Source organism: Gastrolobium bilobum, unplaced genomic scaffold (assembly GCF_033153095.1).
Source record: "Gastrolobium bilobum isolate Gb01-03AN ecotype WA unplaced genomic scaffold, APGP_CSIRO_Gbil_v1 utg147276, whole genome shotgun sequence".
Classification (NCBI taxonomy): Eukaryota; Viridiplantae; Streptophyta; class Magnoliopsida; order Fabales; family Fabaceae; genus Gastrolobium; species Gastrolobium bilobum.
The window spans coordinates 16,811-29,298 of NW_026899055.1; the positions used below are offsets into that span (position 1 = coordinate 16,811).

The window sequence follows — 12,488 nt, forward strand, 5'->3', positions numbered from 1 at the left end:
TTCGACTAGTCAGCCAGCTCGCCACCAGGTGAGGTGGAGAGCTCCCCCTGTGGGATGGGTGAAGATGAATGTGGATGCTGTTACGAGAACCAATCCTAACTTGGCTGTGTGCGGAGGCCTCCTCAGGGACGCGCAAGGAAGATGGGTTGCAGGTTTTACTTATAGGATTGGCAGTTGTGACCCCTTAACGGCGGAGCTCTGGGCAATCCTAAAAAGACTACATACAGCGTGAGATTTGAATATCCAAACATTAATAGTGGAAGGTGACTCCCTCCAAGCGCTATCAGTGCAAAAAGGGGTGAATTCTACTCATGCTTTAGTCGAAGATATCCAGAAATGAATCGAAAAGGATTGGCATATTGTCTTTCAACACGTCCGGAGAGAAGGGAACAATTGTGCTGACTGGTTGGCTAAAGCTGCATTCCAGCATCAATCTCTTTGTGTTACAGTCTAGTGTTCCCAATGGTTTGGGACTGTTTTTGCTGAAAGATGCCACGGGCATGTAACCTCTGTGTTTTCTAGGCTTAGGCCCCTTCTTCGTACAAAAAAAAAAACTGACAATTAGAATGAGCCAAAGAGCCCGAGTTTATAATCAGCATGCCATGGCAGTTGTCCATCTAAACTACAGCAATTTCTTCATGAAGATATGGGTCAGAGACAGATTCCATCGAAATTTGGAAAAGAAATATATTAGTAACATACTCTTTCATTTTTTTAACATTATTTATTATTAGATATAATTTTATACTGACTCACTGATTACGGATGAGGCAAGTTATTGGATTAAATCAACATAAGATTTTATTTAATAATAACAATATGAAAAAAAATAAAGTTACTAAACATTTTTATAATTTTATTATATAAACAGCATAAAAATAAACATCGCAAAGCATCACTTTTGATCAGTGTGTCCGTCGCAAACAACACGTGCACAACACTCCAGCGATCAAAGCTCTACCAGAATTAATGATGCTGCTTAATGTTAAAATAATAGTGCTAGAGAATGACAGATCAACAAGCTATAGGGTCAACAGACAAAACATGGTGGAGATGTTATCATTATAAAGGTATCAATTTTCGCACAATGACATCGTCAAATGACTTGTGTCTTGGTCGTGTTTTGAAAGCCACAGGCAGGGAGATGGCGATCAGGCAGGGGCCAAGTGTCTATGACAACATTGAATTCAATTGGAAGTTTGCAAGTTTGTATCACATTATCAGAATTACAGGGGGACCCAACCAATTGGTATTGTCTGCGTGTACCTGTAAATATTAAAGGTTTTGTGAAGCCAGCAACAATTGCAACGTGCATGCCCCTACAAAGGTACCACAGCTTGTGACTAGGGAGGATGTGGCAGGCTGAGGCATGAAGTCCAATTAAAATGAGTCAAATTCGAACACACAACCCTTAACATCTACTGAAGCAAAAAGACGACGATCAGTGCATTATAGACCTTCATTCATCACCTTAAGACCAGACCACTCCACATCCACTGTCAAGGTTTCACATCATAAACAGGAGGAAAAGAAAAGGGGACACTTGAGTTAATGATACAGTGCAAGAAGACACGAAAACAACGTCATAATCAAAGTCAATTGAGGAAGACGGTACACAAATAAAAAAAATTGCATAATAGGTTGCAAAATACAAGCAACCCCCCAACAGGGTAATTTGATTGTATAATGTACACTCCGCAAGTTATAATAGCATGCCAAATAAGCATGTGAACAAACATTTGTATATAGTTCAATTCAGTTCAGTCACAGTAGTGACTCGTCTGAGGAATAAAGTTTAGAACAAAGACGGATTGAATTCTATTTCTGCACTCCAAAAACCCCAATAATCTTGTCTACATTCATGAGAAACAATCCATAGCAATGAAATCTTAGCAGCAATATATGAAGATCACAAAGAATTTCACATCCACAACACACCAATCATTTTCTCATTAGCGTTATCAGTTACCGGAAGATACCACAACATTATACTCATTTAAACGTCTCTGAAATTGAGCCAACTGCGTCTGCAATTGAAGGATTCCAGCAGCCTTTTGTGACAAAATGGTATTCAATTTGGAAACATAATCATCCAGTTGATTTCCTGGTTGATCCGCTTCAACAAGTAAATTCATCTCCTGCACAAAAACTTTCATAATATTAAAAAAAATACTAAGCTTAGCAAATCATCAAAGGTATAAGAGATTTGCACACACCTCCCTAACAATGTCTATTGTTTCCTCCACTTGTCTCCGGTGAGCAGTTACAAGATCTTCCTCTTCCTATTAACCGAGCAAAGCAGGCATCATTCAGTACTTTAATAGCCAAAAACATTTTATCAATATGGTATGAGAAGAAAATACCTTCAGCAGGGCATTTAAATCACCATCAGGATCAGAATGATTAGCCTCAAAATGTGGTAGATCTACATGTTTAACACGAGATTCTATCTTCCTCTTGTCCTCCACAGCAAATAATTGGGTGTTATCCACCCGCTTAATTGTTTTTCTTGTTCTGTCTTGTTCATATGTTGGTCCTGGATAGTCATTTTCATTTTCAGCTCTGTCATTTTGACCACCTCTATGACCCTTTAGTGGATCAGAATACACGGATGGTGCCAAATTTCCCCCCATCCTACCACTTGGAATACGATCCATATTAATTGGAGGAGAGGGTTCTCTTTCAAACTGTTTGGACCAACCAAACCGATTCCTCTCACTGGAAACATATGTTATTTCATCTTCAAATGTATCATCACGAGATAAAGCTGAAGACGCAGACAATACAGTTGAGTCTCTAAGGTTGGAGGAAGAAAGGGGATCCCTTCTGGAGCTGTTCCCTTTTGACAGGCTCTTCACTCTGAAAAGTGACTGTCAATTAGAATACTTTTTTATACCAGTTCAATCCCGTCCTTACCAAAAAAAAAATCAAACTACATACCTGTCAGCATATCTTAACGTGTTAAGAGTATGCTCACATGATCCTGAGCTTGGCGAAATGCATGATATCATTACAGTTCGTGAATCACCAACAAAAGAGTCTCGCAGAACTTCCGTCAATTTACTTCCTCTGAAAGGGATATGCCCTTGGTCATTGTCTAGAGCTCTAATGCATTCTTTCAGCGCAAGTAAGCTTTTATTAATTTCAGCACCTTCAATCCTAAAATATAAAATAAAAATCAATTTAATTAAACCAAATAGGCATTCTAACATGGTTACTTCTAGAGATACAGATATACATTGTCTAGTACGTCTTCTAGTCACCCAAGAAAAAGATCAGCTAACAAAATCTGAGGAAATATAACGGTTTAAGAATTATTGAATTTGAAAAACAAAATCGCACCTAGTCTGCTTATCATTATCTGTAGTATCTGCACCACGTTCACTTCCAGCTAAATCTATAAAAGATAGTTTGCCCACAATTCGAGCAGGCTTTGATTCAGTCCCATCAGCTGATCTCTTGATACAAAGCTGAAGAATAGCATGTGATCGAGAGGATTCCTCATTTGCACCAGTTGTACCAGTACTTCTGGTAGCATTTCCTTTCTCAATGAATTCTTTGATTGTCTCAACTTTAGATACTCTGTATTCTTGCAAGCCAACAATGCAAACCTGCTGTTTTCCATCCTCCCTCATGCAAAGTTTTCTGCATAATCATAAACCAATCAAGCAAATAAACCCAAAAGTGATACTTTTTCTAGCCCACAAGTTGATAAGACTTACTTTCGATCATTGAGGAGATCAAATAGTTTCCCCCCATATATTTCGAAGAAACTAACAAACAATTGGAAACCTTGATTCCGGTATTTGTGGTGCATTAATCTGAAAATATCTTGAGATGCTTTGAGAGGCAATGGTTGCATAGTATACGTTTTCCCACTCCCTAAAAAATAAAGTAATTTCATATCAACTAAAAAATTCAGAGGGAAAAGAAAATCAAGGTAGATCGAATATGCATATGTCAGTAAATTTAATAAATTTACTGACAAGATAAAGATCAACTTATCTCCCAATATATAACTCAAAACCAACACCTATTCTAAGTGATCATCAAAAACTAAAAATTAAGTATCCGGAGCATATTCAAATTCAACTTGGATATGGAGTGAAGTTAAAAAACAGGAAGCAAAAAGGGCGACAGGGAAAGGGAGTTTATAGAGTTCAGAAAAGATATTTAAAAATGAAATTCAACCCACTATTTAGCATATGTAAATTGAAATTCAACCCACTATGTAGCCAAGACAAAATATTTACCAGACATATATAAGTTGAAACTAAATACCACCACATAGTCATACAGCTACTATCTATAATGAGAGCATTAAAATGAAGAAGTTTTTATGGAGTTGAATGATCCCCACATAGTGCCAACTTTTATCACAGGGAAGTTCATCAAAACAAACCCAGACAAGTTTAGCTGGGTTAAAAACTAGGCTGAAGGAATTTGTTTTAAGATTCGAGCCTTCTATGTAATAAACACAAAGACATAAGTTTGCAAACCTATAGGGACAGAAACCTATAGGGACAGTCTGACTCACAAGACACATTGACACGTGTCCATACATGTCTACTTTAATATTTTTTGGCTCCAACATGGCATAGACACAGCCATTTAAAATTAAAATAAAAAATAAAAATCACTCACTGAGGGAGGTTGAGTCTGTTTCATACTTTTAAGTCATCTTTAATAAGAAAATAAAATTGATAAGGTAGAAGTGTTTTTGTCATATACCAATTTCAGTTCAGTTTGACACATGACATATATCAAGATATTGTAAATCTTGCAGCTTATCTATCTATATATATGTCACAAGTGTCAATGTGAGTGACTGTTGCAAACTGATTAGTTTAATTTTCAATTATATATGCTTCATAGATACAAGTTAAAAATCATAGAACCTACAAAACAATTTAGATCATTAATCATCATCACTTTTATTCATACCTTCCATTATATTAGTAAAGCAAAAATATTTTGAAATATTCAAGAAACTTTCGATGTTTTTATCTTAAGAATATTGTGAGTTTAATTATAAAATGTGAAATGATATTTCTAATTTTTACAATTTGGGGGTCAATGCTCAATGTTAGTACTCTTGCATTTCTCAATTAACAATAAACAGATTACTTACCAGTTTGACCATATGCAAAGCAAGTTGCTTTGGTTCGTTGAAAAATCAGCGGAACTACGGGCTCTACAGTTTCAGTATACACCTTGGGTAAAAAGAAAAACCAATCTAGTTAAATCAGTAATTATCAATCAATGTGCTAACAAGAAGCACCACAGCTAGTTAAATACTCACATCATCATTTGAAACATCTTCATTCAGCACAGCATCAAAAACAAACTCATGTTTTTCAACATATTCTGTTAAATCAACCTGCAGACATAGGTGAATTGGACATAAAACTCAGATAAAGGTACAACATCCATACGTCCAAGTACAGTAAGAATGTTTTAATCGTAAAATCATACCATAATGTATCACCTGATCAACATTAGTTAGAAAATTGTTGACCTTAGTTAGTAATAGTCTCTCTGGCAGTAATTGTAAGGCACAATGCTATTTGAATTGATTAAACACAGATCAGAGAATGAGAAAGAGAGATTTTGAAATTATTGATACTGGGTTTGAACTACATTGAAGCATTAACACGAAAGGTCATCCACGTTTAAGTCCATTTATTTTGATTTGTTTAATTTATTTTTCCCTTAACCTTTATTTTTAAGAACTAGCTTGTTACTTTGAGTATGGAGTATCACAACCAAAAGAAGCAGAGAGTACTATGATATCATGTTCAGTAGCTTCGTTGACTCCAGAATAGCTAGTGAAAAGTACTTTTTATGTCAAAAAAATTGCATTCAAACGGCAGCAAAAGCAGCATAGAGTAGCCTGTACTGAGCTTGATTATATATATTTGAGAACAAATTCAATCGAGAGCTCGCATTATGAAAATGTAGATATTTAAGACAAGCTATCACTTACTCACCTTGAGTTTTCTTTCATGAACTGTGAGAGAATTTGAATCTATGGTAATAATGTCTTCCTCTTTCTTTGCTATTTCCTTCTTATTTAGTGGTCTCTTCCGAACCTGCAGTGGTAACCAGCACTCTCAGCCAAAATGCAATTGTTAAAGGAAAACAAGACCCTTATTTATCGATAAAAGAAAATGATATGACTTATGAGGCATAAAAAGGAAACACAGGGCACAAAGCTTACCACAACTTTGATCTTAGCAACATTGTTTGCTCTCTCTTTATCAGTTGAGAAACTTCTAAGGACATGGCTCTCAGGCAAGACCCGGGACCTTTCAAAACTTTGTCCCCCAATCGTATGATTCGTTAAATATTCATTGGGAAAATCAGACATCTATTGAGAGTCAAATTAAAATTCCCAGTCACTTGTATGTTCACATAAATAATCTCATCATGCTAAAAACCAAAATCCCAATTAACTATCAATTACTACGCCCAGTTCAATTAAGAAATTCGGCAACAAATAACCATTTAATATCATGCTCAATAAAGCAACTCAGCTTAATTCAAACTAAATGGAACTAACTAGTAATTATGCATAATTAACTTAAGTAATTAGGCAACAAATAACATTTAACACTATGCTCATTCAACCAACTCAGCTTAATTCAAACTGAGTGAAATTAAAGCATGTCTCGGATAAAAGCTCTCTTTGATTATAAGCTATTTCCTAACACAGAATAAGCTAATCCAAACACACACCAAACCTCAGGTAAAAGCTCAGTATCGAAGGAATGCAGGTCAAGCAGTCCACTAGTCAACACACGATCATCATCGATCTTCCTCAAGCTGGAAGATCGAGTCCCAAACTCCTGCAAAAAAAAAACGATTCGTTCCGCAAGGACACCATAGCTTTAGCTCGTGCCGTGTCTGATTTTCAGAAAAAGAATCAAACGATCGAGAAAACGAAGATGAAAACCTCACCTGTGCGAAAACGGAGGAATTAAACCATCTTCCGTGAGAGGTTGAATCGAGGATGAAGTTGTCGGAGCTCTGACGCTGGTGGTGCACGGCCGAGTTGGATCGCGGCATCGGTCTTCCAACCACACTCATCCACACAAAAATCTGCAATTGATTTCTAGTTCTAGCAGGAGTATGCACACGCACAACACAATAAATAGAGACAGAGACAGTGTTATCTAAAACGGAGGTGAAAGATTATTTTCCTTCTTCTTCTTCTTTTTTTTTTTAAAAAAAAAATTTCTCGGGAAACAAACAGTGGAATTTGCAATGGATTTCAAGTTCTAGCACGAGTACGCAGACGCACGAGACGAGAAATGGAGACAGAGACAGTTGAATCTCAACAGACGTGAAAGCTTATTTTCCTTCCTTTTTTTTCGAAAAATTTTCTGGGGAAACAAACAGTGCTGTGAGAAGAAGAGAAAGCGAAAGAAAATGATTTTGAGACTTTCAAAAGGAAAAGCGCTCTTTCTATGAGGGGAAGTGAAAACACAGAAGAAGCGCGTGTGATCACGTTGTTATCATGCCTAGGAGGAGGAGCGCGTGAGCGGGGTCCAGTTATTTTTCAAAAAACAAAAGAGGTGAACCCGTGTTCGGCTGCTTTTGGCTTCTTCACTTTACCTGAATTCCACTTTTAGCCACGCACATTGTTCGAGCGCGTTTCTGATATTTGAAGTGGCTTGAGACTTGAGTCATGTGTTGGGGTTAGGTAAATTGTCAAAGGTTCTGGACGGCGTTAATGGGGTTCACGTCGTCGACACGAGCATAGCCCCACTCGATTTATGCAAAGATATTTTTATAGTAAACTTATTTTTAAGTCAAAAAATATGTATTTATTTTAAGTTAACTTAAAATATGTTTTAATATAACCCATTAAATTAGTAGTTACACCTTACTTATTTTAAGATTAACTTCAATCAAAATGTGCATTTTCCATCATAGACTTATAATAGTAACGTAGACACAGACTAGGGTTTTAAAAATCAATGTAGTGGTAGTTTGCTTCATAATTATTTATGCTCTTGTAATGTATTTTTTTTTATCAATGTCGCTGTGATTGGTAAAAAGTAAAATATCACATAGGAATATGTGATAAAAAATATACTTTTTGCAAATTACAAGGACATATGTGATAAAAAAATCACAGGAGTACAGGTTATTTTGGAGCAAACCACAGGAAGGAGTGTAAATAGGGGTGAAAGTGGGCTGGGCCAAACTTTTCTCCGAAAAGCCCAAGCATATGCTAAAAAAATTCAATTTGGTCTGGCCCAAGCCTAATACGAATGTCTAACTGTTGCTTGACCCGTTTATAAAAAAACAAATGGCCTTGCCTAGCCCGTTAGCCCGTTAATTTTTAACTTCCAAACAGAACCATGAATCTACTCAAATTCTGTTACTAAACCAAAAATCATAATTTCAACGTCCAAGCAGAATCATGAATCACAATAAAACTCATACAATCTGCATTTAAGTTACTTTCAAAAGCAAAATGATCAAACTAAATAACATATATTTGATCAGATCCAACAAACAAATCCATACTATTTAAATTAAAATAACTACATGAATCCAACAAACACATTATGATGCTTGTAGTAAGTATAACATCTCCGAAAAATCTTTTAATATATTCATATACACAATCTAACATGATAAGATGTTGGTTCTTCCTACATAAGAAATAAAGTCAGATTTCTATTAAAATATAATCGAATATAATTAAATTATAAATAATTGCAATTGATTAAATTTATATCTTTTATCTTTTCTTTAAGGCATACTTATATAAGTTGACATATAGGCTTATAGGCCAGGCTTTGTGAAAGTGGACATACAACCTTTTTATTAAACAAGTTTTTCAAGGCCTAAGTCCGGCCTATTTTATGAAATTTACTAGGTCAGGTCTGGCCTGACGTAGGTCGGTCCGATCCAGTTTCACCCCTAGGTGTAAATAGGCTAGGCTAGGCTTTGATTTAAATAGGTCATGCTTGTGTAAAGAATATTGGGTCTGACCTGACTTATTAACCTGTGTAGGTCCCAAATTACAAGTCTGACCTGACCTATATTTAAAAATAAAAGCTTTGGCATAAGGTTGTTAGCCTGTTTAAGCCTATTAAACATTCAACAATTAAAAGAATAACTAAAATAATATTACTTTATTATTCAAAATTATTAAAATAATAATTTTATTTATTTTAAATATGATATAGGCCGACTTGTAAACTTATAGGCCCGACATGTATAAAAAAAGCCTATGACTTGTTTTCTAAATAGATTTTAAAAAAAATCTAGACCTGTTCTATTTTACTATTTGTAATAGGCCAAGCTTAGCTTATTATAAGTTAGGTCGTAGGCCCCTGTAGGCCAGTCTAATCTATTTACACCTCTAACTACAGGGATATTGGTGTACTTTTTCCTAAAATCAAATTGATCAAATTTATATACGTATTTGTTTGCATTAATTTTTTTAAAGTTAAAATGTTTCATGTATTGTAAGGATATTTTAAACAGGTCAAATTTAAAAAGTGTAATTATGCATAATTATGTAAAGTATGTTCCATGCACAATTAATTATGCATAATTAATTTGGGGAAGAATATTGTAACAATCAAGTTGTGTTACTACCAATCAATCTCACCGTTAGATCGATTATGTTGATCCAACAGTTATAATTATTTTCATCTTTGTATGGTTATGATTCCCCATATTTAAAGTGAAAGCATTAAATATAGGAAATCATAATCATATAAAGGTGAAAATAAATATAAAGTATTAAATTTGAAAAATCATGACCACACAAAGATGGAAATAAATATAACCATTGGATTAACATACTCGATCTAACGGTGAGATTGATTGGTAGTAAAATGGTAGTAACACAACTTGATTGTTACAATATCCTTCCCCAATTAATTTATGTAAAACATAAATAATGCATATTAAAAGAGAGATTTTTTAAATTATATAATAATGATATGCATAATTAATGCAAAAATTTTAAATTTAAACATCAAAAGAAGAAAATTAATGAAAACATATGTTATTCTTTGAGGGAAACATATTAAGGAGTTTACACTTTTTATGCAATTTTTAAAAATAAAAAACTTCGCCTACAGACTCAGCTAAAATGAGACCCGCCAGTAGAGGGGGGAAAAAAAGTGACAGTACAATAATCAAAGGGTCAATAGAAAATTATTGTATTCTCTAAATATAAAGCTCATATATAGACTCGTATTTGGAATAATATATTCTAATTTAATATATCATAGCGGAGTAGTTGAGATTTAGAAAGAAATAATACGTTTTAATATAAAACAGAAAATTTTGATAGGAATTAATTTGAAAGTAAATATTGAGATTTGAAAAAAGAAAGATAAAAAGAGAAACTTGAAAATTAATTATTTTAATATATAAGTGATTGAAATTGAAAAGCATTTACATGAAAAATTAAAAGCAATTAATAATTTGATAATTTTCAAAAATGTAAAAAAAAAAAGTTAAACAACAATGAAGCCACATATTTTAAGAAAAGATTATAATATAAGATTTTTTTCACTCTTAGAAGTGAATACTCTATTTTATTATTTTATTATACAGGAGTTAATAACTGCTATTCAAAATTTCTTTACTCATTATATTATCTTCAGACATTATGTATTTCTAGATTATATACAAATTATGCGAATGAAATTGATATTTGAATTTTTATAACTATTTTATTTTACTCAAATAAAAAAATTTGGGCGCATTCATCGCATATAACTTTTCAGCTTTATTCATGTATAGAGGATCTCAATCCAAGTTAGCGTTGGAAAAGAAAAGAAAAAACCCACATAAGATTAATCAAATAGACAATTTAAGATGGTTCCGCCTTTAATATTTATTTCAACGACTTTACGAATCAATTCACTAATCTCAATCAATAGTTACAATTAGAAACTTCTAAAATATCTTTCATAAATCCAAAATTCCAATACACTCCATATCACTTCCTACTCAAACAGAACACTCAAGCAAAAGATTTAATACTCATAAATTTTCTTCACCACACAATACTATAAATGGTGGCTTTCAATTTCGCCTTAAAGCTCAAATCTCTTCCAACATCCGGCGGGTATTGGTTCCACAAAAAAGATCAAATTTCAACACCCTTTATATATCTCCAATTGGCAGTCATTAATGTTCACTTTGTTTTTGTTCTTTTTGTTAGATATATTAATATAAAATTATTAATGTTGTCATTACTATTACATTATATGGTATCACAATGCAAGTCCAAGTGGTTATGAGTTTTAACCTCATAATGTGTTAGATATATTAACATAAACATAATTAATTAATCTACCTTTTCGGCACTGATAATATCTAATAGGAGGATGGGCTTTTATTATACCGAAACTCAAAAGGGACAAATAATAATTTTTTTGGGTGCATAGCAGATAGTAATAAAAATCTGTACCAAAAAGAGATACAAATAATAATATGATTACTCGTTAAAAAAAAAAACTAAAAATAAATGAAGATGACTAATTCTTTTCACCGGATTATTATTAGTATTCATCATTTATCTTACACAAAGAATCACCAACCTTTTGGTTTGCACGTCCTACTTTTTTGGGTGCAAGGATCGATATTGAAGATTGCAAGTGTGAATGATTGAATGAAAAAGTCTCATATTAGTTAAGAATAGACTAAGAGAACATCATATAAGTGTGGAAGGATTCATGCACCTAATGCCTTAAGGTTTTGGGCTTGATTGTGGTGTTCCAAGTCCACTTAATGTTTCTGCTCATTTGGTCCATAGTTGACGGTTTCTCCCCTCTGTGAGCTCCCCGTGCACGACCCAACAATTGGTATCAGAGCTAATGGTGGATTGGCCTCTGATGATCCGAGTATGTCTTGATGTGGGTAGCCAAGCCTTGATGAAACCCCATAAATACTTGAAGAAGCTTCTCCTGGAGGGAGATGTTGAGGAATCCAAGTGTGAATGATTGAGTGAAAAAATCTCACATTGGTTAAGAATTGACTAAGTGAACACTATATAAGTGAATGACCCATGCACCTAATGTCTTAAGGTTTTGGGTTTGATTGTGGTATTCCAAGTGTGAATGATTGAGTGAAAAAATCTCACATTGGTTACGAATTGACTAAGTGAACACTATATAAGTGAATGACCCATGCACCTAATATCTTAAGGTTTTGAGTTTGATTGTAGTGTTCCGAGCCCACTTAATATTGCTGTTCACTTGATCTATAGTTAGGAGTCTCTCTCACCCATAAACTTCCCGTGCAAGGCCCAACACACTTAACTTTATATGTGAGCTAACATAATTTTCTTCGCGCTTCCTAAGTCTACATAATAATAATGTAAAGATCTGAACTTGCGTTGACTGGTTGGTCTGAATATCCGCTATAGGTACTAGTTGAATTAGCTAACATAACTTGGAAAAACATGCAAAAATTAATTCAATTCCTGCTTTTGTTTCAACCCC

General features: G+C 34.1%; 1 protein-coding gene across 2 annotated transcripts; it reads right to left on the bottom strand.

The window, feature by feature from the left end:
* Positions 1-1,692: 1,692 nt before the first annotated feature.
* On the bottom strand, positions 1,693-7,395 carry LOC133286681 (kinesin-like protein KIN-13B). Of its 2 annotated transcripts, XM_061484129.1 has the most exons (12): positions 6,961-7,395; positions 6,744-6,848; positions 6,221-6,370; positions 5,991-6,092; positions 5,303-5,380; positions 5,132-5,213; positions 3,723-3,882; positions 3,343-3,645; positions 2,941-3,159; positions 2,364-2,859; positions 2,217-2,282; positions 1,693-2,138 (listed from the first exon to the last, which is right to left on the bottom strand). In XM_061484129.1, the coding sequence occupies exons 1-12, from the start codon at positions 7,087-7,089 to the stop codon at positions 1,962-1,964; spliced, it is 2,067 nt and encodes a 688-aa protein (XP_061340113.1). In that variant the 5' UTR covers positions 7,090-7,395; the 3' UTR covers positions 1,693-1,961. The 2 variants fall into 2 exon arrangements, with proteins under 2 accessions (XP_061340113.1, XP_061340114.1); XM_061484130.1 differs by lacking the exon at positions 6,961-7,395 and having other exon boundaries at positions 6,739-6,844.
* Between the last annotated feature and the right edge of the window lie 5,093 nt (positions 7,396-12,488).

Coding starts and splice junctions, on each gene's coding strand:
- LOC133286681 (XM_061484129.1), bottom strand. CDS start 7,089: ATGAGTGTGGTTGGAAGACCGATGCCGCGATCCAACTCGGCCGTGCAC. Junction 3,646..3,722: donor GATCTCCTCAATGATCGAAA/GTAAGTCTTATC, acceptor ATGATTATGCAG/AAAACTTTGCATGAGGGAGG. Junction 2,139..2,216: donor CAATAGACATTGTTAGGGAG/GTGTGTGCAAAT, acceptor GTTTTTGTGCAG/GAGATGAATTTACTTGTTGA.